Source organism: Rissa tridactyla, chromosome 21, assembly GCF_028500815.1.
Source record: "Rissa tridactyla isolate bRisTri1 chromosome 21, bRisTri1.patW.cur.20221130, whole genome shotgun sequence".
In the NCBI taxonomy this organism is placed as follows: Eukaryota; Metazoa; Chordata; class Aves; order Charadriiformes; family Laridae; genus Rissa; species Rissa tridactyla.
In genome coordinates this window covers 1,038,496-1,063,980 of record NC_071486.1, presented here as the reverse complement: position 1 = coordinate 1,063,980, position 25,485 = coordinate 1,038,496, and the positions used below count along the sequence as shown (strand labels likewise).

The window sequence follows — 25,485 nt, the reverse complement described above, 5'->3', positions numbered from 1 at the left end:
CAGTCCCCAGAAACCAAGGCTGGGCTTTGGTCCACGCATCTCCTGGTGCTTGGCAGAGGGGTGGACCCTTTTCACCTCCATCCCCAGCTGGGGGGACAAGAGTAAGTCATGGTGGGGGGGACACGTGCAATGCCCTGTAGCCCCATGGTTGTGCTAAGGACAGGGTTGTGAGCATGATCCAGCAGCAGCAGAGCTCCTTCCTTAAACTCTCCAAACTTCCTTAAACTATGCAAAGGGGAATGCAGCCTTCCTGGGAGCGGTCCAAGGGCAGCACCTCCATGCCCTCCAGTGCAAAGCTGGACTGGTCACCACAGGAGCACCAGTGTGGCACCACCTGAGGCCAGACCCTGGGGAGGAGCCAGGCCAAAAATAGTTGACGTCTTCAGGTTTCAGTTTGGCAAGATGCTGCAGGGACCATCACCATGTGAGAGCACTGTGGCTCTTTCTGTTCACGCTTACGGACGTGCCACTGGGCTGCTCCTCCTTCCCAGAATGACCAGGAACATGAGGATCCCCTACGCAGACTCTTGTCACCACCCTGTCATCCTCCTTTGGGACCACGGAAAGCCAAGGAGCTCGGTACAAGCCGAGACACCAATGCTAGCACCATGACAGTCTCTCTCCGAGGCTCCATCCTGGGTGCGATGTGTAGCTCTTCGCTTTCTCCTTCAGCATCTTAGGCCCAGCTAGGAGTGAGTTTATCTCACCTGCAGGTGCGTATTTTGGCCCTTGGGTGTTTTTTGAGAGAGTCCAAGGCCATTGACACGTGGTGCCTTCTTCAGTGCTGGGCTGCCTTCACAAAACCTTTCAGGTGTGGCAGATCAAGAGCCCTGGGGAGCTCGCTGTGCCTCTTCATTCCCAGAAATCCTGGCACAAAACTCCTCACACAACCCCAGGTACTTTGCGATACCCCCGGATACCTGGGTCTGCTGGAAGGGCTCAGCACCCAGGATGCACATCACTGCTCAGGAATCTGCCTCCAGCACAGAGCTCGTGCTCTGGCCCTGGGAGAGAGCCCAGAATCTCAGCCTTCATGTCTGAACCCAGACTCTTGCTTTCGGCGTACTGCAGCGCAACCAGGCTATTGGCTTCAGACAGACCTTGGCACCAACTAAAACCAGACTGTACATTCAGGGCTTTAAATTTCACTCGCCAGAGAAGGGCTGTCCAAAGCATCATCCTCTGTTCCAAGGTGCAAACCTGAAGTGCTTTAACGGGACCCTGGGATTTGCAGAAGCGATGAGTGAATTCAGAGGATTCAGACACTTACAGAATCCCAGAATCACAGAATGGCAGGGGTGGGAAGGGACCTCCGGGGATCACCTAGTCCCATCCCCTGCCAGAGCAGGGTCACCCAGAGCAGGTGGCACAGGAACGCGTCCAGGCGGGGTTGGGATGTCTCCAGAGACGGAGACTCCCCCACCTCTCTGGGCAGCCTGTGCCAGGGCTCTGCCACCCTCACAGGAAAGAAGTTCCTCCTCGTGTTGAGATGGAACTTCCCATGGTCAAGTTTGTGCCCGTTGCCCCTTGTCCTGTCGCCGGGCACCACTGAGAAGAGCCTGGCCCCATCCTCCTGACACCCCCCCTTTCAGTATTTATCAGCGTTGATAAGATCCCCCCTCAGTTGCCTTTTTTCCAGACTGAAGAGACCCAAATCCCTCAGCCTTTCTTCATCAGAGAGATGTTCCAGTCCCCTCAGCATCTTCTTGGCCCAGCATATTTTTAAAGTCAAGTTGGGGGTCTCCAAGCCTAATTTGTTCAGCACAGATTTGTCAGCGGTGATGGCAGTGGTGGTGCTGCGAGGGGAACGCTGAGCTGGACCGCCGGCAGCGTGGAGGGAGAGGATCTGCCATCGCCTCCCCTCTCCTCCAGCTATGGGCAGCTGCCATTTCCCCACGCCTCCCTGCCTTCTCAGACACACGGCTTTGCAGGGCTTGCAGCACAGCTTGCTTGCATTATTATTTTTTTTTAAGCTGCCAAACACCAGCTCTCCATAAACTGAGCTAAAGAACCACATCTAAAAAGCTTTCCTTACCACTCTGGCCTTTATTGCTCATCCCCTGTTAGGAGAAATCTCTTAGGATCAATCCAACCTCACCCGGGCACCTTAAAATTAGACACTGAAGTATGAGCTAGTCGCCCTGGGTTCCCTTCAGAGCTAGTAGAGAGAAATAGTCTGCCCAGCATGTGGTTCACCCCATCATCAGACAGAGGCGGAAGGAGGGGCAAATTAATAATTTTCTATTTCCACTGCTGATTAAGGAAGTCCAGATTAAGATAAGCAAGGCTTAGACGTGGATAGGTGGCCTGAACCTCACCCTTTATCTTTTGTGAGTGCACATACGCAAAAACACCCACTCTAATACTATACTGCAAAGTGACAATCTTCTTTCTAGGATGTCGGACTAGCTCTACCCTGGCAGGACAGGATGGTAAACAACACATTTCTTGTGTCTCTCCGACATGAGCGTGAAACTGGTGTCAGATCAACAGAGGGTGACACCAGGCGGAAGCTTTGCAAAGCTCCTGCAACCTCGTGGCCTACCCATGGGGCACCCACCATTAGTGTGTTTCCAATTCTTGTCTTGCCACCACCATTTCTCTGAAAAAGCCACCTCCTGGAGTCATTAAGCTCTCTAGGATGTTCGCTTTCCCTTATTTCTAAGCAAAAGTCTGCAGAGAAAAGCTTGACATGCTCAGCACCGCCCTTGTGCTGGAGGGTAACGCATCTTTATGGTCAGGATTAAGAGGACTTCGCTGTAAATAGCCAGACCCTGTGACTCATGTTCATAGCTTGGTTCATTTTGCTCATCCTTGGATGGAAACCCTTCTAACTGGATTTCCTTGGCATTTTGTGGCTGCTTTCACTGTATCTGGTTGGACATAAAGCAATGCAAAGAAGGGCTGGGTTGCAAAGAAAGCTTCATCCGATTGTCCAGCCTTGCCTATTCTGGCGGTGCTCTGACCTAACAGTGACACGAGGTTTGGAAATTGTATAGCTGGTGCCAGCAGCCTGCAAAGGCCGTGAAAATGAGACATCTTATTCCCCACACAAGGATATCATGAATTCGTCACTTGTGTCCAGCAACACAAGGAAACAAGACTCGTATCAACGACTTTTGCAAAGGCGAGTGCTGGAAGTCTGGTTGCTCGGCAAGGGGAGATGCTATCAGGTGAAACCTGAAGTTAGGAAGTGAGCACCCAGTGAAAGCAGTTAGGTATTTAATTTACATTTGTGTCATGAAAGATCTTCTCTCATGTGTGCGTGTGTGTGTGTGTGTGTGCAGGCACACGCTCGTGCCTGAGGGATGCGGCTCATGGCTCAGCCTGGCCTTTTCCCACAGGCTTGGAGCTTGCGATATCACTGGAGCATGTTCAGGTCCGGGTGGAGACGCGGGCTGGGGGTCTGCAGGGCGATCAGGGCAGCCCCTGTGCAGTCTTTCCCTAAGAAACAGATGGATACTTATGCTCAGGGGTGGTCTTGAATTAAATAAGAAGCTCAGCTTTGCATGTGAGGCCATTGCAATGGGGCCACGGGGCCAAAAGAGTTCAAGCACCCAATTACGAAGGCACGTTTCCTTGCAGCCAGCCACATCACTGCACACACCAGTTTCTGAAATGCCTCTGGCAAGATCCACAAATTGCCAGATACACAACTAGTGACCAGCTATGTAGACGGAGCTGTTATATCCACTATCCTCCACAGGGCACGGCAGCTGTCTGGCCAGCATGTCCTTCACAGACACAAAAATAATACTTCTAGTATTACTTCTCTTTGAACGTAACCAGACACACATGAGCTGCTTTGCGCAGGCAGATGCTAAGTCATCTTATTCATAGCCTTCTGAGCTATTTAATTTTGCAGCTCTCTATAAAGATTTCAGGTCCTCGGATGCTGCATGTGACCCTTAATACACCTATATCAGGGCGTAAATTATAAAAAAATCCATGGCTCCATTCACCCTTTTCACATCCAAGTGGAAATTAGTAAGAAGATGATTGAAATGAATGGTCCAACTTCCAAATTTTCAGGCGTTCTGTCAGGGTAAGGCTAAATCTCAGAGTCACTGCCAATTACCTGCGCAGTGATGCTAAGCCGCCCTGTCCTGCCCGGCTGGTGGTAAGGAGCTTTAGTCTAAAGAGACACTGAGCTTTGGCAAAGAGCTGTGCTGAAATAGGGAGAGAACTGGGTGTGTGGACAATTCAGTTTTTAGCACTGTTAAGCATCTTAGGCTGAGCCTGGACTTCATTGCTCTGTCACAAAAAAAAAAAAGGTTGCAGATAATGAGCTAATAACACTTCACTTTCCCAGCCTGCTTTGCATCTTCAAAGCGCTCCACAAGAACAAACTAATTAACTGTCCAGAGAAGAAGCTCATGACTAAGAGCTGAGAAACCATGTGAGTCAATGCGCTTGCAACAGCTCTTTGCAGATTTCAGTAAAAACTCATTTTGGAGGAAGGTCTGTTTACTGGCCCGACTGGTCACACCAATCCCCGGCCGCATTCCAGGGGTGTGAGCGGCGCGGACGGACCCAGCCCGGGAGAAGCCCCACCGACTTCAAAAGAGCAGCACCTCGACAGGAATGCCCCAAAACCAACCGTGTGGCTTCCTCCTTTTAATTTGTACGCGCGCTCGCCGCGAGTTGAAACTGCTGAGCTAACAGTCCCTCTGCAAACCTCCGCGAAAAGAGGGCGCATCCCGCTCCACTTGGGAAGAGTTTATTTGCAAACAGCCGTTTTCCAAGACCATTCATTCAGAAAGAGCGTGCCGTACCAGGGTCTGTTAGTGGAGAATTACTTTTCCTTAATGTAACCTTAGGCGCTATCGACCTGGCCTCGGAGCTGCGTCTCCAGCTTGAGGAGCTGCGTTGAAGTCCCAGCTCTCTTATTCTTTCCTTTGGGCAAATTATTGAGCTGCCGCAAGAATGTGACTTCTCTTGCAGGTCCTTGGCTTTTGGGGAATGTGGGTCACATTTACTTGAGCAAAATAGAGATGAGAACGTCATTTATTTTTTTCTATGGGTAAATGAACTCAAAGACCCAACCCTACAAAAGAATTTAGACATTTCAGGCCAAGAATTTTGTCTTGGAAACTCCTACCTAGCTGCATATATTTCCACCAGGAAGCATCCCTGGCCTGCCTCTGAGGCAGAACATCTAAATGATGGAACAAATTAAGCCCAGTTTCCCCAGACTCTCAGCAAATTTCAGACCAAAGGTTGTGGGGAACCCTGGGGAGGAAATGCCCGGTGAGTCTTGCTAAAGGGAGACGCCAAATCCTAGGAGACACAGCACGAAATCCCAGGACACACTTCAGGGACGCCAGCCCCCATCTCACAACACCTCGGTCCCAGGGACGTTGGGATTTCAACATCTAACCCTGTTGCTGTAGCTTAGGCATCCCTCCCACCCAGCATGCAGGCTGCCGGGGACCCCGGGGTGAAGCACTTGCTGCCCCTCTGTTTGGTCTGCGGCATTGGAAATTCCGATTCAAAACTGCAACTTCCACCAAAGGATCCAGGTGAATCGCAGGATTCTGTGATTCTGTGATTCAGGTGCCTCAACGAGACCTTCCAGTAGCTGTGACCCTCACAGCTGTGTGGCAGGTGTTGTGGGCCAAAAGTTTTTCCATAGAGCATGGGAACAGATTTCCAAAATCTCTGTCTCAGCACAGTAGGGTCTGGAAAAAATCCAACGGGGAGTTTTGTGCCCACAAGAGCCTGTGTCTTCATGCAACATCCAGGATTGCTCTTTGTGCAGTACCCCATCTGCACGGAGCCACCACGGACCTGTAGCAGACAGCAATTGCTCCCTCTCGGTTCCTCACCTGGTTCATGGGCAGAGGTTTGGGGACTTTTGCATCATTTTTCTTCTTCCTGAAAGAGAAGTGCTTCCTTCTGAGTTGTTTATCAGTGTGCGTGCCGGCAGGTCGTCCTGCCCTTAGCCCAAGGGCCTGCAAGCTGCAATTGGGATTTTTCTGCAGCTGCCAAGAAACGCCAACAATTTCCAGAATCCTTTAGTTACTCTTCCTTCACAATGACGATGTTTGGATGGCTGCGGTTAATCACAGGGCTCACGAACTTATGGGACTAATTGCCCCATTGAGCAAATAACCAGGAGCTGGTTCCCAGCCTGCCACAGTGTGTTCCTTCCAGCCAGGACCCCATCCTCCTGGCTTTGCCCTGCCAGTCACATAACATTGAATCACCCTCTGGAGATACTTATCTCTGCCCACTGCCAGGAGAGACCTGGAACTGAAATCAGGCCATGAGTACATCCACTAAGCATTACTGGGGTGAATCTGGACCTACGGTGCCTCATTTACTCTGTGCGGCTGGAGGAGCAACAAGTTGAGCCCTGGCTGGGGCTGATGGTCTTCAGGGATCCTATGGAGGGATCTGGAGCCCAGTGATGATGGGGTCTTCTCCATGCTGCAGCTGCTCCATCATGGAGCCCTTGGTACGGCCAACCCAAATTGGCATCCTTGGAGGATGTGCTCTGGGCAGTGAGGAGGGTGATGGGGAGATGCTCGGCCCAAGGGAGGAGACCCGTCCTCCTGACGGGGCCCTTCCAGCACCCAGAAATACTTCTTAGTCTTTTCCAGAACGATTCTGCTTGTCATTATTTCAAAGGGTTTGAAACTCCGGCCTATACGAAAACTCTGAGGTGGAAAACCTCTCAAAGACAAATGTTCCCTTTCCCAAATGTGTTGGCCCAAAAAAATCAGCAGAAATTGAGAATTGCAGAAGTTAGCCGAATTTCATATTCTGTCTGTTTTGTTTTAAGGTGTGGCGTGGCACACAGCTAACACGCTGACAGGTAATAATAAAGCACTGCAACACCACCTGAAAAGTTACGATAATTGCTCTATTTTTACAGCTAATCAAAAGCATCTGGTACACAGTGAAAGATCAAAGAGTTTCCCTGGATCAAAGTGTTCTGTCTTTGTCGTGATATCGAAATTAGATTTATTGCTCTGTGAGGGTACAACCGTGTTTGTTTACAGGTGCAGATAAAAGGTACAAGCGGCTCACAACGCTTCCGAAACCAGGAAAGCACCGTCAACAGAGTAATTTCAATATTGCACTGTGCCACACGCTAACACATCAGCTGTCGTGTGTAGCGCTGGAATTATAAACGCGTGTCACATAAAGAGAGCACCCAAAGCTGCAGCTCAGCTGGGGTTAAAAACCAGAGCTCAAAGCCACGCTCCCACCAGACGAAGGAGAGACAGGAACTTGAATCTTCCACCTCACCAGCGAGTGCTGCATCCTCTGAGCTGTTAGATAAGGGATGTTTCGCCTTCCCCCGCTGCTCTTCTCTCTTCCCCTGTGCCTTTTATTCAAGGCCCAGCCTCGGAGGCAAGCTGGGCAAAAAGCCCTCTTCTTCGTGCGGGTGCTGAGCGGCTCAGCAGCATCAGGCTCCATCGGCATGAACCCCAGCAGCCACCGCGCGCGGGCTGGCAGCAAAGGGCAGGCAGGGGTTAGGCAGGAGTGGTGGCATCTCGGGGTGGGGGTCAGGCACCCCCAGGCGCTCCTGGCCCTGGCGGTGCGCTTGAATAATCTGCAGCAGACCAGCTTCTTGTGTATTTATTTCATGCAGGAAGGCGTACAAAGAGAATTGCTGTGTAATGAGGATTTTCCCAGGTCTGAAGTCAGAGCTTGTGGGCCACGAAGATGCTGGAGAGGAGATGCTGGAGCACCCACCCTGTGAACGCAGGCTGAGAGAGCTGGGGGGGTTCAGCCTGGAGAAGAGAAGGCTCTGGGGAGACCTTCCAGCCCCTTCCAGTCCCTAAAGGGGCTCCAGGAAAGCTGGGGAGGGACTCTGGAGCAGGGAGGGGAGCCATGGGACGAGGGAGAAGGGTTTTAAACTGAAAGAGGGGAGATTTAGATGAGACCTGAGGAAGAAATTCTTTGCTGTGAGGGTGGTGAGCCCCTGGCCCAGGTTGCCCAGAGAAGCTGTGGCTGCCCCATCCCTGGAGGGGTTCAAGGCCAGGTTGGACGGGGCTTGGAGCAACCTGGTCTGGTGGGAGGTGTCCCTGCCCAGGGCAGGGGGTGGCACTGGGTGGGCATTAAGGTCCCTTCTCACCCAAACCATTCTGTGGGTCTATAATTGACATCCAGCAGGCATTTCCGTTTCTTTCAATGTCCAAAAGGCCCAGTTGAAGCTTATCTGGATGAGGGCACACACCCTGTGCTGGCTTCATGCGGTGAGAGTACAGGGTGCAGGACCTTGCTCTTGGCCAAGGTGACAGCGTTTGGTGGACAAAATCACATCCCGCATTAGACATGCTCATGAGTGAATCTTTGGCCATCAGCAGACTTAGGACCTGAGTGTTATTGTCTGAGACAATAAAACTAAAATTTAGCATTGCACCTACACCCCCTTTGGCCCACCCCACCTGCTTCTCTGATGAGGCTCATTCAGTGCACCCAGGCTCCTCTGGTCCAGCAGAGCTGCCGAGCCCTCTGCTACAGACTATTAATGAATGATACCCTAAAATGCATCCCCTGCTGTTGGGTGCCTGTGTCCTGGCTCAGCCCCTCCACCAGGACCACCCCGGCGATGCCACGGGCACAGTTCCCCTCTGCCCATCGCCTCTTTTTCCTCTCCCTCCGGAGATGTTCTGCAGGACCCGGTGCAGCAGGCTCTGACTGCATGTGTGAGTCCCTGTGACGGTGTCTGCGTGCGCACACGTGTCTGGGACCCCGCACGTGCGTGTGTGTGTGCACGTTGGTATGCAAGGGAGCACACAGCCCCCTTCGTCTGCGGGAGCAAGACGGTGTCAGCAGGAGAGTAGCAGAGACAGGAATATTCTGAAGATACTCGGCCTTAAAGATGCAAACGTGGGGCTCTGAGACCCACCCACCCACCCAGAGATGGTACCATGGGAGACACTGCTAAAAGCTTCGGCTTTTGTCTCGCAGCTCACTGTTTGCTGCAGAGCTCCGTGCACCAGCTGAGCATGGATGAGTTTGGTCTCCGTGTGCTCTTTTGGAGGGGAGATGGGTCACGACCCTTGCACTGAGGCCCATGGTGAGGCACAGGAGCAGGACCAGCTCCCTCCAGTTCTCCCCTCCTGCCTGAGATCTCTGCCGTCCCCTGACCTGGGCACTGCCGGTGACTGCCAGAGCCACCTCAGCAGGGACTGCTGCTCCTGCAAACGTCACAGCACCTTTGGTGCTCAGCGCCATGCCAGGTCAGGGCATACAGTGCAGCACCACCTTCACCTTACAGGTCCACTGCTGGTGGTCAAAGGGCTCGTCCCAGCTCCTGTGGGGTCTCAGCATGCCAGTGCTTCTGCCACTGGTTGCTGCCCTGCATGGAAGAAGAGAGTAGTTTACACCTAGGACTTCAACTGAAACCTGGGCATGAGAGCACATGCAAAAACAATGATTCAGACATCACCAGGAAGCTTATTTTCCTTCCACTAAGTGCCAATAAAATGCTGTTTCCCGACAACAGCCAAAGCCTCTTCCCTTCCATCCCAGAGCATTGTTGCCTGCTTTGTCAGCAGGACTTGTCTCATGGACGTGGGTCATTGTGTAGATGCTAAACTGTGCTTGCAGTGCATTAAAAACTTCATTGGTGATTTAACACATCTGTGGAATCAGCATAAACCACGGGTGACTTTAACCAGTTAAAGACAATTAATTGATACCTACGAATTAGCTACTATAAGCAGTGATTTACAGGGCTAAGATATTAAATGAAACGTAAAGCTTTATAAGGCATTTAAAAATAATCATAAAAAAACTGCAAACGCCAGCTGCTTGCACGAACAAATGGACCTGCCCTGCAGGGCAGCGAGCTGAGGAGAGCCATCTCACTGCAACATATGGCTTGGGACTCTGCAGATGAGAGCTCCAGATCTGGAAAGTGTTTTGAAATTCAACACTTGCATCCTTTTTCTCTCTTTTAACATATAACCTGTTGTTAGACTGGACTTGCAAAAAAATCAGAGGTTGTACTGCTTCGGTACTGCTTTGTTTTCTGCAGTTTTATGTTGGCATTTGGCCTTGGCTTGAACTCGAGGCTGAGCACCCTGCTACTTCTGGGGACACTGCCACCATGGATCAGTGTGACGTGGACACCCCGTACCCGAGTCTAAGGTTCACGGATGGTGAAAGCGGTGAACCCCACACCACGCTCCGAAGGACAGGCAATGCCCACTCCCCCCATCCATGGCATCCGATACCATCTGCTCCATGCTCTACAGAGCTGTGCCACTCTTGAACACCGAGGACGTCACTGGAAAAATATACCCCATGCTGGGCCATGCCTGGGCAGTGGGGACTCTGTGTGCCAGCCAGGATCCACTATCGGCACGGGAGTTGGTGTGTGTGTTATGCAGCTGGTGCTGGCATCACCCCTCCAGCCCCAGAAGACCCAAGTCCCCTGTCCTGTACTGGGGACTGGGCACCGGCTCACCCAGGGAGCAAAGCAGGAGGTACAGAGCAGCCCGTACTCACCATGCTCGTCCGGCTCTGTCCTCCTGACACACATCCCACCACCACCTCTGCTGGCCCTGCCTGCCTCTCCTGCACAGGCTGCTCTTGCTCGCACTCCATAGACCATGGGGCCACCTCAGACTTAGTGCTGTGCCTGTTGGAGGAAGCACAGGTCCGTTGTTCCATAGGTCCTTGTGGACCACTGCAGCTACACCATGGACCATAATGATGGTAGTGTGGGCACATGCATGACCCTGACTCCTTGGGACATGCATTGGCCAGGTGGCCCCAGCAATCCCAGAATCTCCTGTGCTGCCTGGGGCATGCTTGGCTGACATGACCTGATCAAAGACATGAGCAGGCTGTTTCTATCTGTAGCTGTAGTGGCAAGTCCAGGCTCTACGATATCTGTATTTCAGCAGATAGTGGGAATGGTCCTGGGTCTTGAGTAGGCAGAGAAGAGCACGAAGGTGCCCTACACATATCTCTGGTTTACCACAACCACAGCCCGAAACATCAGCTCAACATTTTACGAGCACCTTCTGGGTAACAAATGCATCTTCTTTTGCATCCATTCCACCATGTGGTGACACTGATACTCTGGGGAGCACCTTGGCATGGGTTTACATCGACAGACCACGAGGTGCACATGCTTGTGAGACTTGGGCTCATGCAGTAGTGTTGGGACACTCGTGCTGAACACCGGAGGAGGAGACTGGGGACACCCCAGGACATTGGGGAGGGCAGAGGCCTCCTGTGCCACATCATGCTGTAGGACATTGCACCCACCAGCATGCACACCTCACTGCAGCACCTGCCAACGTCCTTGTCGAGCAGCCAAGAGGACCCTGACACCCTGCGCTGCACGGACTGCGTGGGACACAACCTGATCCCTGCCCAGTGCTTTGGCTGTGACACCAGAACTGCACTTAAGCGGACACTGGTTTCACGTGCTGTGCTCCAGAGCGGTGGTGCACAAGGGACTGCTCCTCAAAAGACCACAGCATGGAGGATGTTTGCATGCTGTCGCAGGTGTTGTTCCTCTGCCACGTGCTAGGGGAAGCTAAACCTGTTAGATCCTGGGAAAAGAGAAGGGATGCCCTGCAGGGAAGGGCAGAGCTCTCCACCCCTCATACCATGCTCCAGAGGACACCGATGCTTTGGTCTGGCATCCAGAGGTTCTGCTGCCCATGGGGACATTGAGACCACACAGTAGTGCTGCAAATCTCCACAATGACATGGCACTGCAAGGTTGTTAGCACCCTGCACGACCCTCCAAAAGCTGCTGCCAGGGGTCCCTCACTCTGCAGAGCACAGCAGTGCGGCCGGTCCCTGGACTACTGCAGTGACCTGAGACTCCTCCACTCGCAAAACACATGCAGTGCGTGGCAGGATGGGAACAGCACGCCTGCACATCAGAGCTGCTCACCAGCCCTGCACCACGCTCCGGCAAACCTTGGCACAACATACCGCGCCAATGCAATTGTCACACCACCCATGCAACACTTGGGGTGATGCCAGGACCATGTAAGATGCCGGAGAGGACCCCAGAGTGCTCTGCCATGTCCCAGAGGATCTCTGCATCCTGCAGAAGCCCGTTCACCGTGGAAACCCATGGACACGGGTGGGAGAGGGAGCAGGGGAGGGTCGGTGTCAGGGCCGGGTGCTGACTCAGCTCTTCTGGCATGGCTGTGCCACCGAGCAGCGTGCGCTGGGCGGGAGGCGCTGGGTGGGGAGGGAGCGCGCGGGTTTTGGCCCCGGTGCGCAGGGAAGGGGGCTGGCGGGGGGCCAGCGCGCTGCCGAGACAGGCAGCGCTGTGGGAAGCAGGGAGTGCCTCCGTACCCCCACCCTGGGCGCTGCCAGCCCCGCGGGGACGGGCAGAGCGGCTGCAGTGCCTCTGTGCGGCACCGGGCACCAGCACCGGCACCGGCAGGGCCCTGCCTTTGCCTGCCAGAAAGGTTTTGAGGGTGGACCTTCAGAGCCTGGGAAAAGGGGATATTGTTTTCCAAGCCACACGTACTTTTCTGCCCCGAGCGCTTCTCTCTCCTGGGGCCATGCATCAGGCAGGGTGGAAATATCACTTGCCAGACCTTCACTCAGCCACCCTCTGGGTATGCCACGTCCCAGCGCTGCCACCCTCCCGAGCTGTCCCCTTTTGTCCCAATAAGGGATCACGTTCATCCCTCAACACCTCATTTTTGAGGAGGGGGCGTTGCCCTCCACTTGCTGCCTCACTGCTGAGGCTTCCCGGAGCCTTGTTCCCCCAGACCTGATGGCATGTGTTGAAGTAGGCAAAACATGTCGTCATCCAACAGGCAGCACAAGGGAGAAACCTGCAGGATGCCCCCACATCACTGGGTCTGGGATGCAGAGGACAGGCAGCCCCAGCAAGAGGGGAGGCAAAATGTCCTGCCAAGGGACAAGAAGCCTTTGAAGATCCACCATCCTACCCATCCATCCCTTCCCCACTCCTCTGGGAAATGCCTCAGGGATGCTGTTTAACAACAGCAAGGGACAGTTTGCTCCAGGAAATGGTCACGTCCTCTGCTGGCTGACATTCCAGATCCATGCACCAGGAACACTTGGGATTATGCAGCTGATGTGCCCCCGTGGGCATTGCATGTGGGAGCGTCCTAGAGCTGCCTACAGCTAGATGAAAGAGATCTACACCCCTGAAAGGACAGATAAATGGTCTCTTCACACTCACTCGTCTCAAGTCTTCGTTGCGTGCTGTCAGAAACACGCAGAAGAGGCAAACACTGCTGGTGCGGGCCTTTTAGGAAGAGGTAGAAATAGGAATGAAAATGGCCTGGAAGCGGGGTTTGTGTCTAATCTATGAACCAAGAATCTTGGAAGCAGTGTCCCTATCTATGCTGTCCCACAGGGCCAACCCTGACACAGACAGGAGTGAGGAGGATCTCTGGTACAGCAAAAGCTGGAACTAAAGTGGCCGTAACTAGGATTGCCCCAAACTGCAGCAGGAAAAGCAGGTCAGACCACTGAGGTCTGTTACAAAACCTCCTAAAGACTGCAGGTGTGAGATGCTGTGAGGCAAGGGGACATGTTATTCAGGAGGTCCTGGATGGTTGCCGCATCCTTGTGCACCCCAGGGAGCGGGCGCGCAACTGCGCTTGGTCGGTCGAGCTCTGTGGGGACTGTCCTGTGCCTGTCTCCTCTTGGCTCAGAGCTGCAGGATGGAGACAACACCCACACCCCCTCATGGTTCTCTTTATTTACAGACACAACATCAACTGGGGGCGTGGAGATGAGAAGTGCCACCTCGCGCAGCATCTGCCCACCCAGACAGCACTGTGCCTGCAGCAAGGTCTTTGCAAGCTCTGTGTGGTGGGAGGGCGGGCGGCCGCGCGGCACAGGCTCCACAGCGTGGGGAAGCCAGCTGGTCGACCAAAAGGCAGTACACCTCTCCGTGGCTGAGCCTCCTTTGCTTTCTGAGTCATCTATTTCCACCGGCCGCCCACCATGGTCTTCCCACGGGCAGCCTTTGACCTGGAAGAGAAGCAGAAAAGCGCATGCAAAAATGCATTAGTGACCATGAAAGGAGGGACCAGGTAGGTGCCATCAGCGGTCCTGCAAAGAGGACTGAGCCATCTCCAGTTGATGCCCACTGCCCTCTGAGGAAGAACTTCAGTGGCCTCAGATAAAACCTTGGGACCTTAGTCAATCTATGTGCTTTGGGACTCTACGGAAACAAGCTCATGCATTTTGCCAGGTGTTTCTAAGGACCCGCAGTTCCCTTCCCATGTTTCTCCCTCCCAAGGATTCTTCAGAGAAGAATCGATGAATTGGATCTCCGGTTGCAGTGGGATAACAACGGCTGCAGGATCCTTCTCCCAAGAACCAGAAGCTGTGAAGCTGTTAGCCAGGACCCACCACATCACTCCCCTTAACAGCACCAGGGGACAGGCCCTGCTCCGGGCGTGGGTCAGCAGAGAGGAGAAGGAGGAGGCGGAGGCTGGGGTGGACAGTGAAGGGCACTTCTGTCATGTCATCCTGAGAGTCACCAGTGCAGCTTTGGTTGTCAATCCTTGTCAATGCCTCCTCCATCAGCCCTACTGCTAGCCTGATGCAAGCCCCGGCGTCCATGCAGCACACGTGCAGTGGGAGACACACAGCACTCAGGAAACGCCCGTACTCACCCTTTGCTGCAGTAACAGGCCATGTCGGGGCAGAAGAGAAGAGAGATTTGGTGTGAGTGGGGGGGAGATGCTGATACCTGACATGCGGGGCAGGCTGAGCACCTCTCGTGGGAGACAGCGGGGCGGGACGGGGATGCGCGAGCAGCACGGTGCTCCCAGGGGTGGGGGTTAAACACCCACCTCCACCCTCCTACGAAGGGTCCCCCAGTCCTGTGCAGGGAACATGGGCGCAGGGACAGGCTCCCCTGACCTAACGAGGTTGCACAGCTCCCACAGCACATGGGATCTCCCCTCCTACACCAGCTGGCATCTCCGGCACCTTCCCTGAGATGCTGGGCATCCACTGCAGGGATGGGGGTGGCTGGAGTGGCAGGACCCCACAGGACACAAGGATCCAGGTGCAGAGGTGGGGACTTGCTGGGGTCCATCCCCAGCCGGGGTCTCCGGGGCAGGAGGAAGCTGGTGGGGGTGGGGGGCAATGGGGCTCTGTCAACAGGGGGAGAGCAGCATGGACCGAGGTCCCTGTGGGGACCTGCAGGCTCATGAATGCCGGGTACCAGTGGGACCAGGAGCAGCAGTGGGGAGGACAGGAGGTGGCTCTGCCAGGGTACAAGAGAGCCAGGAGATACGCAGGGAGGGAACTGGGGACAGGGAGCCAGGAACTGGAGGGGCAGGAGGCAACAAGGAAGGATGCTCGGCCTGGCCGGGGACTTACACTTTCTGGTGGTCACTGACGCGGTTTCGGAGGACGTTGATCTGCAAGAGAAACGCAGGCGGATGGTGAGGCCTGGCAAGATGCCCCACACCCGGCCGGGGACGAGGGTCGGGGCGAAAGTGCCTCACTGCTCGCTCTTCCCCAGGGGTTCTGGTGGGGGGTTTAGCACGGGGCTGTGATGGGCAGCACAGCGGAAAGCCTGTTGCGGTGCAAAGCACACGTCCCCAGGAGCTGGGAGGTCACAGGGCCACCACACAGTCCCTTTCACCAACTGCCACAACCCCAGGATTTCATAGCTGTGTGCTCAGCCGTGCCAGGGTGGCCTACAACCGCTGGGAAGGCTGGTTTGATCCTGGCTCATGTCCAAAAGGGAGGCAGATGTGGCTTTGCTTTCGGTGATGCCTCTCGGGTGTTTGTCACCCCATGTACAAAGGGGAGCACAGTCCTTTCCTGAAGCACCCAGCTGTACATCAGTCAGACAACCCACCTCCTCTCCCAGATGGGGAGCAGCAGGAGCAGCCCGGGGCACGGAGGGAGAACAAGCTCACAAAGGGCCTCGCGGCTCACCTCGTATTTCTGCCGCTTGAACTTTTCCTGCAGGTCAAATTTCTCAGCCTCCAGATCGCGGATGGTTTGCCATAGCTCCTTGGCCTTCTCCCTGCCGGAAGAGCCACTGGTGTCAGTGCAGAAAAGGGATGTGTCTCACAAGGAGCTCACTGCAGGGGACAGGGCAGTGGTGCCACCATCTGTCCTGCTCCCCCGGGACAGGTCTCTGCAGGCTCCGTGCCCAGCTGGGGATGTGTTGGCCAGGCAGCAATGCCAGTCTCACACGTGGAGCAGAGCCATGGGTGAGGTGGGGACAGATGAGGACATGCATGTCCCACGCGTGTGAGCGTGGCTCCCTCTGATGGCCGGCGCTGCCAGCAGCAGCCTGGTCGTGGTGGCCCGGCAGAGCCACGGAGCATGTGTCCCAGGTGGGATGTCACAGCCCACCACCCAGCTGTGCCATCACCCTCTTGTCTGGGCTGACAGCCCCAGGCAGCCCCCCGGCCCACGATCCTGCCCCAGCAGGTGGGACCCAAAGCAGAGGTCTTTCCTGCAGGCCCTGCTCACCTCAGCTTGTCTTCGTTGAGGTGGTCGATGTTCAGGGGCTTCCGCCGTTCGCTGAGGATCTTCTTCTTCTTTTCCCGCTCTGTTTGCTTCTTTCCACCCTTTTTCTCTGACTGCGGAAATCATCAGCCCATTGGTTTCCTTCCCAGGAGGGAAGGAAATCTGCTCAGTTTTTGCTCTACCCGTAACCAGCTCAGGCCCCAACACTCTCTACTTTTTGGCCCTCTAGAAGCACATGAGGTCCTCAAAGAAATTCTGTCAATAGTGGAAAAGACACCCCACGCACCCCCATCCCTGTCCCTGAAGCAAGGCTGGACCCTCCTGGCCAGCACGTACAAAGCAGAGCTCTCAGCTCACTTTGGCTCTCTGACCACTGGTGTGACCCAACTGCGGTGGCCTGTCTTCTTCTGCTTGTAGAAACCACAGTCTACCACCAGCAGTGAGAACGTGCATGGTCCTGTGGGGCCAGCCCATGGTCAAGCCCTTCCCAGGAGCACCTGCAGCTTCATTTCAACCGCCCGGGGTAGGATCACACCTTCTGCATGTAGCCTCCAAAATGCAGCATGTTGGAGAAAGCTTTCTTCTTCCGCGCTTCCTCCTCAGCCTTCTTCCGTGCCTCCTCTTCTTCTTTGCGAGCTCTTTCTTCCTGCCAGGGTCAGAAGTGGGTCAGGAGTGGACGGACGGAGACCTCATGGACTGGCTTGCATGCAACACACAGCTCATGCTCCCAGGTGGTCCTGGGCTTGTGCTCCCCAAGACCAGCGCAACCCCTGTCCCTGTAGGGCGACTCACGGCCATGCGGGCTTGGCGCTCCTTCTCCCTCTCGCTGCGAATCCTCTGTTGCTCTGCCCTCTCCGCTCGCCGCTGCTCCTGCAGAAGGAGAGGACATTGGCTTGGACAGCCCAGGTAATCTGCATCCTCCCTGTCCCTAGGGACACATCCCTGACCCCAGAAACCCTGAGAGCCCCCAGGGCAGATCTGCTGCTCTCATGTCTCCCGAGGGAGCGTGTGGACCAGTGACGATGGGGGAAGGTGCATCTCCATTAGGCACCGCGGCATCGCAGCAGCCAGGCCAGGGGCTTCCCAGGCACTGGGGTACAAAATCTGGCTCAGATCCCAGGCTCTGTCTTGCAGGGACATGGGATGTCTCAGGTCTTGCTGTCGGGACTGCGGGGAAAGGATGGCGGCTGTTTGCCCACAGGAGGGAGGGTGGCAACAGCGATAGGCGGGGTGCTGCAGACATACAATCCTGTCCTTGAGGGAGATGAGTTCCTCTTCCTCCTTCTTCCTGCTCTCAAAGTGGGCTTCGATGAGGGCCTGCAGTTCATTCAGGTCCTTCTCCATGCGTTTGCGGTGGATGTCCTGCACCGGATGGAAACAGCGGTGATGGCCACGCTCCCAGGAGGGAAGCCCTCCAGGAGCTGCAGAGCTGCTGGGCACAGCGTGGAGGAGCGATGCCAGGGGAGCACCTTGCAGGGGCTGACTTTGGGTGCACTACTCACGTCAAAATCCAGTCTCTCGCCATCTGGGATTTTGGGAGGCACCAGGTTTGGCATGAAGACCCTGCAATCGAAGATGAGCAGGAGGATGGTGAGCCTGCAGCAGATACCTGGGATAGGATGGTGCCTTTCATCCATGCACTGATCTACCCAACCATCCTCTCCAAGCCTCACAGTCCCTGGGGATGCAGAGTGGGCACATTTTGCTGCTTGCTGGAGGTTGCCAGCTGGAGAGCCTCAGAGGAAGACCTCTGGCATTCCCGGGAAGCACTCCAAGGCGCCCACATGGCTGGAATAACTCTGCAAGCCGCAGGCAACTTGGCCCTGACCTGTTGCCAGGCACCCTGGAGCTGGCAGCCACCCCTGTGCTCACCCAAAAGAGCAGAGAGGAACTATGTGCTCCAGTGTGACCTGGCACAGGGAGCTGGAAACCATCCTCTCATCCTCCGTGGGCTTGAGGAAGGGCAGGAGATGCCCAGTAGGGGCACATAAAGATACAAAGGATGAGGTGATCGTGGCTGAGGACAGACCTGCCTCACAGACCGGAGCATCCCAGTGCTCCATGAGGACCCACAGGTTCCTGGCAATGGTTTACGGCCCCATTCCTTCAGGTAGGAGCTCCCGTCCCAGGGATGTTGGCCTGCCTCATGCCAGCCATGACCACAAGCATACTGGAGAAGCAAGACCCTGGCTGTGCCATCGACCATGTACCCCAGGCTGGGGTACACACAGATTTTTACCAGCTGTAGGGACACAGGGCAGCTGGGCTTTCCCCAAGGAGGACACAAAATGCTTCAAAACTGCCAAAAGACCTCATCCTTGGGATTCCCTTCACATTTCACATTTCTCTGCCTGTTTCTCTCCCTTTTTCTCTCCATGTCCCAGTCCTCACTCTGCTTTTGAGGCCTCAGTGTCTCCTGTCCTTTATGGATCATGGTGCTAAGCCCGTCACATGGAGCCTCTGCCCTGGCACAGCTCCTAGCTCAGACCTTGCACCAGAGAAAATGCACCAACACTTACTTGGGCTTTGGCTTCGCTTCACCTGCAGGTGCCCAGGAGCAGGAGACAAAGAAACCGTTAGTGTCAGAGAGGTATTTGCTTTCACACCTTGACCCAACCCCCCCAACACTGAGCCCCCAGGCTGCACAGTGGATCACCCTCCGGCAGAGGCATGCAGTGAGGTGTCCCTCTGTGTGCCAAAACCCGAGACAGCTCCTGGCTGGGCAGAAGGGCATTTGGCACCTCCTTACACAGGCGAAGGGACAGTCCCCCCCTCCCCGGAGAGGAATGAGGACGGATACTTCACCTTCTCCAGGCTCCTGCTCTCGTTCCCCCTCTCCACCTGTGGAAAGCATGAAGCTTTGTCTCCCGGAGGCCAGCCGTGCTGTGCACCGTGCCCGCGGACACAGCGGGGTGGTTCCGCCAGGCTCTTCCGCTCTGCCCTGTGCTTATCCCCACTGCAAAACCCAGCTCCGTCCCTCCAGGATGGACAGGGAGAGAGCAGGTCCCTCATGGACATCCCTCACCCACAGACAGACCAGGAGAACCCCAGGTCCTCTCCAGGAGGAACCCAGACAAGGTTTGCAAGAGCTCAGGCTGGGAAAGCAACAGTACTACCCTCTCCTTCTGTATTTTGGGTGAATTTCTTACCTAGGCAGCACAAAGCCATCCCTCCTGCAGGCCTCCTGCTGCCCCAGCCCTGGCGGAGGACGGGGCCAGGGCAGCTCTGCCCCATTTACTGCTGATTCTCTCTCTTCATCAGCAAGTGAATTCAACACCAAAAGCCCCAGCGGGGCCAGTGTCTTGGGGGACTGGGATCAGGACTGAAATGGCCAAAATTGCCCCTCCTCCATTCCTGCTTTACCTTCTCCTGGTGCTTTCGTTTCATCTTCTTGTTCTGTTTCAAAAGCAACGGGGAGAATATGAGCATCCATGGGTGAGGGCAGTCACATGCCCCAGCGCAGTGGGGTCCCAGCACCCTAACACCAGCCGTGACAGCGTGGGGAAACACATCAGGCAACCCAGCCTCCTCCAAAGGGTTCTCCTGAAGTCCAGTGCGCTTTGGATGGTGAGACACAACAGAGCATGACCCCAGCTCTGGAAATCCCCCCCCTAAGGCTACGGGGACCTCTTGGTGGAACAGGCTTGACTCATTTTTGGCATTATTTCAGAGTGCTGGACGCAAACTGTTTGATCTGCAACCAGCAGAAAACACCATTATCCTCATGCTTGCAGGGCCAAGGCACTCAATAGATCAGGAAAAGGCAGCTCAGTTTTGACATCTCCTTACTGGAAACCACAGCTACGGGAGAGATCTGCCCCTCTGTGCTGCCAGCACACTGTCACAGACCATGCTGGGACACCCCAGACCCTGCTTGACACCCCACTGAACCACAGCATGGCTCCAGCCAAGCCATGGGGACTCACTGACGAAGCCCCCACACACCTTCCACCTTGGTTTCTTCCGTCTCCTCCTCCGCCTCCTCTACTTGTTCTTCCTGACCTGTGGAATAACGGGCAGCGTGAGTCCGACAGCTGCCACTCCCATCGGCTCCCTACGGACCCCGCTATCAGGAGAACTGCGGCACGGAGCCGGCTGGGAGAGAGAGCCGGGGGAGTCGTAGCCGTAGGAGAAAGAAGAAGCAGTTCAGAAAGTAAAAGGCTTCCCTCTAACCTTTACCCAAGGGCTGCTCTCTGTGCTTGGGCAGGGCAAAAAGAATAAAATTAAAGGATTTATAGCCACCTCCTGGTTTGCCCCTCATTCCCTCTCATGTTATCATGCTCTTATACCCCAGGATGGGGGGGAGTGATTTCTATTGCTCTCCTGTAGCCAGTGAAGAACAAGACTGGCTGGCATTAGAGAATGTGCCCTCAGCACCTCCACAATCTTATTTATGACTCTGTTGGAGCATTTTTCCACTGGAGGGAGCAGTATCCCCACAAGTGTCCTCCACTGGAGTCACAGCGATGCTGGGGGCCACAGGTCGCGGGAAGACTTGTGGTCCCACAGCAAGAGAGAAGGAAAGAAAAAGAAGAGAGTAAACCACGAGTGCGTTTGGTTGATAGATACAAGAGAGAAGGCACAGACACAGGAGCAGATATGGACAGCACAGCAGGGCAGGAAGGGGGGAGTGCAAGAGGCAAAAGAGAGAAGTGGAAGAATGAAAGAAAACCATTTCCCAGCCAGGGAGAGGCAAAAGACACACCGACCCACGACATAGTCACAGTGGAGAGATGAAATAAAGAAAGGTGCAATAACTACCGTCTTCTTCCTCTATCCATTCTTCCTCTTCTGAGCCAGGGAGGAGGGAAAGGAATAAGCGCAGAGGTTAGTTGGATGCCATGAGGCTGTGGAGTGTAGCTGTGGCGTGCATGAGAGGAGGACTCTAGCACTGCAGTGATTTCCCCCTTGCGCCTCTCTCCGCTTTTACCGTTCAGGACGTTTTGCCGTGCAGCAGCCGGGGCCGGCTGGCAGTGCCCTGAAGCAGCAAGAGGCTCAGCAAAGCTCAGCTCCCAAACCCAGCCCCAAATGCACAGCCCAACTGTGTCACAGAGCAGCTGCATCGTGGGGTTTGCTTCTTCATAGAATCATAGAATTGCCTGGGTTGGAAGAGACCTTTCAGATCATCGAGTCCAACCATCAACCTAACACTGCCCAAACCACCACGAAATCATGTCCCTCAGCAACATGTCTACACGTCTTTTAAATACTTCTAGGGATGGTGACGCCACCACTTCCCTGGGCAGCCTGTTCCAATGCTTGACAACCCTTTCAGTGGAGAAATTTATCCTAATATCCAATCTAAACCTCCCCTGGCGCAACTTGAGGCCATTCCTTTTCTCCTATTGCCTGTTCCTTGGGAGAAGAGCCCGACCCCCCGTGGCTGCACCCTCCTTTCAGGGAGCTGTGGAGAGCGAGAAGGTCTCCCCTCAGCCTTCTTTTCTCCAGGCTGAACACCCCCAGCTCCCTCAGCCGCTCCTCACAAGACTCATGCTCCAGTTGTCCTTCCCTGGACACGCTGCAGCACCTCAGTGTCTTTCTTCATCGGACTGAGGCAACTGGAGGTTTGTGCTTCAACATAATTAACATGCATTCAGCTGAGGCTCCAGCTCCAATTGTGTTATTGTGCTCACTTCTCTGTCAATGCCCAAATCCAGCATTTTCACCTGTATTTTGAGTCAAGGGATCACTCTGACAAAAGAGATCCCAAGAAAATCCAGGCTGGCTTGATCCTACTGATGTCCCAAATGGGATGATCAGGAACATGGTCTCATCTGCCTTTTCTGGTCATCATTTGCCCATTGCAGTCAAGGAGCTTACCACCACAACCCACCCAAGCAAAACACTGAACCAACAGCACTTGTCTCTTGGTCCTAGGAACCAAGGACCGGTGGAACACCTACCTTCTTCCACGTACTCCTCTTCACAGAGCACAGGTGCACATGGGAGAGAGGGAAGGGAAAGAAGACGCAGGTTATTGAAGTTGGTCTGGTCATTTCTTAGATTCAGTCTCGGGGCAGCTGCAGATGCTCCACGTCCTCTTACCTTCCTGCTCCCTGCAAAGCACAACACACGTTTGCGGAGTTACAACGATCTGCTGCAACGCATGTCCCTCAGCGAGGCCAGAGGAGAATTTGACATTTCCTCAAGTCTGTCTCCCCTTTTTCATAGGAATGAGCAGTGACTGCCGGGCAGGTTGCTGTGTGGCATGCTGTAAGGTGGCAGTGGGACGGGACAAGACCCAGGTCACCCTGCAGGCTGGGGATGGCAGGAGCTGAAGTGCGCGATTGACACTTCGACAGTGGTCAGAGCACAACACCCCTTTGCAGCTTGAGACGATCAAGTGACCATGGCCTGTAATCCTAGAAACAGGCGTCTCACCTCCCACCTTTGCCCCAAAGTCCTTTCCTGACCTTGGGGGAGATGCACAGTCTCTCCTTGGGTGTGCCCAGGGGGTGCTGGGCACAGGGGTCAGACTGACTGCCAAGACACGCGAGTCTGTTGTAGCATTTAAACATAAGAGGAGGATTCAGATATACATTTTCTGCTGGTGCAGGAGAAGTAGGGGCTGCGTTTGGACTGATCCCTACAACCACGCAGCTCAGATATCGAGCCTCCTCTCTCCAGGGTGCGCCTCGTGGTCCAGCAGCCCTCGCTGGCAAAAGTTGCCCTCAAATCTGGGCCTTGGGGAGTGATGCTCTGGACACGGCTGTAGGACCCCCCAGCACGAGGCTGATGGCACCAGCTTTTCCCAGCTTTATCTCACTGATTCGGGCTGGAGGACTCTCCCTTGCCATGTATGTGCTGATACAGCTCCTAACGCAGGACTCGGCGCTGCTGGGGGTCTCGGCACAACCACGGTGGCGGTGCAGATGGGAACAGGGTGGGGGAACCTCAAAGCCCTTTCAACCCTTGGCGTTGGGGTAAGGACGAGAGCCGGTGCCCCCCAAACAGCACCCCTAAGCGATGCTGCGACCCTGCGGGAAGGCAGAAATAAGGAGAAAGTAAGGGTATTTAAAACCACACCACTTACTGCTCATATTCTTCAACGACCTCTTCAGAGTCCGACATGCCTGGTTATCTAGCAGAATTCAAGGCAGATTGGAAAAAGCGCGGGTTAGGAGCTGAGATAAGGACAAGCACAGCCTGTCCTCCAGCGCCCGAGATGCAGGCACAGAGATGCTGCCTCTCTCCAAAGCACTTGGAGCTTCGAGCTGTCCCCAGCCAGGCTGTGACAGCGTTATCTGGGCAGAGATAAGGCTCCCCCCTCCCCTCCTATCCCAGGATCACAGCTCGTCCCAAATAGGAGACAGGAGATTAGACAGAGCCTCATGCAACACTGATAACTGCTGTCAGGAGCCATGTCCAGGACACGCAGCTCTCCTCGCCGCAGCCGTCTCGGGGTGCTGTGCTTGCTCAGGGCACGGGAAAATAGCCCAGCGTTCAGCTTGTGCTGTTTCCTGACTATTCTTAGCTCGGTTGGGATATAGAAACTTGCAGGGATGTCCTGTTATCTCAAATTTACAGCCCTGCATAAGCCACGGCATGACGTCTCAGTGAGACCTCCCACCCCAGCCCTCCAGGAGAGGGGCAACCCGGGCTCAGCAGGAGCATTTCTCTCTTGGTCCTGCCCTTGGGTCTGAGGTTAGCTAAAATGAATAATTCACAGCCTGACTTAGCAACAGGGCTAATAACTCTGCAGAAACAGCTCACCTTCTTGGCACTCCCGTCTCCCTCCCAGCCGTGGCCCGGAGGACTTTACTCATCGTCCCACCTCGTCTAGCTTCCACCCAATGCTCCGCTGCCAGGTCTGCACAGACCAGCCCCGTGATCAGTCCTGGCCCTGGGCATCCCGGGGCAGCCCCAAGCATCAGCCCAAGCCCCTGCACAGGCCTGTCCACCACTCGCATTCGTGCCAGACCCCAGCAAAGCTGAGATGCAGCAGGAGAACTCAAGGCAGCTCTAGAAATAACTTCCATGTGCGAAACCACCTGTTCCCAGAGCAGCGCCGCTTCACTTCTCCTGTCGGCCGTCTGGGAACAACTGGTCCTGGCTACATCTGTTGGGCATTTATTACCCGGGATGGGTAGGACAGGCTTCAGGATTGCTTATTCAAGATGCTGAATCCGGGACTGGAATCCGCAAGCACGGGAAAGATGCATTACAGGAGGGGTGCCTCCGCATACCCGCATCTCCCGGAGGGTTGTCAAATCTCACTTCTGAGCAATGACTCAGAAGGTGCTTTTTGGAGACAAGTGAAGTCAGAACTCAGCCCCGTCTGCCTCGGGTTCACCACCTGCTTCCACCATCATCGTTCCCTTCCCTCTGATGCATCTGGGACTTGGCCCTAAGCACGCCCCTCCAGCATCATCCCCTCAGTCTCCGCTCCCCATCGAACATCAATTCCCGGCCCTACTTTTCCCCCAGTCTGGGCATGGTCCTGCTACCCCCAGAGTTTGGCCAAATCATTTACGTGGTCTCTGAGCACCCAGGACTTTGTGTGGTCCTCTCACGACACAAGAGCGGAGTCTCCCTCCTGGCCATGGCAGTGCAAACATGCATTTGTGAAAGCTTGTTTCTACGTTTCCTTCCACCTCCTCTCTCATACATCACAAGATCCCCCAGAGCATTTGCTGAGGAACAGCAACAAAACCAGGACTGTTAAGTGAGTACACAAGAAAAACTAACATTACACCAGAAAGTGGCTCTAGGAAATATTTTTCCATCCTCTGCACGGAAACAGACAAACCTTTCCATTAAAGCTTTGAAATCTTGGTTTGAAAGAATTATGAGAACCCAGCAGACACATTATAGAGTTAAATAGGAAACATTGCACGTATTATTGACTGAAATAAAATCTCCCATCATTTGCTGTGGATTAAATACTCCAGATATCCCTCCCGCTCCTTAAAATCCCCTTCTCCCAGCTCAGGCCTGGCTGGTCACACCTCGGGGGCTGAGTTAATCCTCCATGGTTCGCAGTCTCTCCTTTCCTCCAGGCTACCCAGACATGGAACTCTCATTTCCCGGCGTTTGCTCCAGCGTGGATCA

The 25,485-nt window shown here is 54.7% G+C and overlaps 1 protein-coding gene across 2 annotated transcripts; it reads right to left on the bottom strand.

The window, feature by feature from the left end:
- Positions 1-13,664: 13,664 nt before the first annotated feature.
- On the bottom strand, positions 13,665-23,489 carry TNNT2 (troponin T2, cardiac type). Of its 2 annotated transcripts, XM_054181498.1 has the most exons (15): positions 23,468-23,489; positions 22,338-22,490; positions 21,196-21,225; positions 20,380-20,436; positions 19,798-19,830; positions 19,240-19,275; positions 18,954-18,975; positions 17,937-17,997; positions 17,680-17,796; positions 17,227-17,304; positions 16,970-17,080; positions 16,438-16,547; positions 15,892-15,982; positions 15,325-15,365; positions 13,665-14,615 (listed from the first exon to the last, which is right to left on the bottom strand). In XM_054181498.1, the coding sequence occupies exons 1-15, from the start codon at positions 23,472-23,474 to the stop codon at positions 14,606-14,608; spliced, it is 957 nt and encodes a 318-aa protein (XP_054037473.1). In that variant the 5' UTR covers positions 23,475-23,489; the 3' UTR covers positions 13,665-14,605. The 2 variants fall into 2 exon arrangements, with proteins under 2 accessions (XP_054037473.1, XP_054037474.1); XM_054181499.1 differs by lacking the exon at positions 21,196-21,225.
- Positions 23,490-25,485: the final 1,996 nt, after the last annotated feature.

Bases quoted from the DNA above. Each gene is read 5' to 3' on its own strand.
- TNNT2 (XM_054181498.1), bottom strand. The intron at 16,548-16,969 runs GTGTGATCCTAC...TGATTTCCGCAG, and splicing joins TTGGAGGCTACATGCAGAAG to TCAGAGAAAAAGGGTGGAAA. The intron at 15,366-15,891 runs GTGAGCCGCGAG...TTTCTCTTGCAG, and splicing joins TCAAGCGGCAGAAATACGAG to ATCAACGTCCTCCGAAACCG.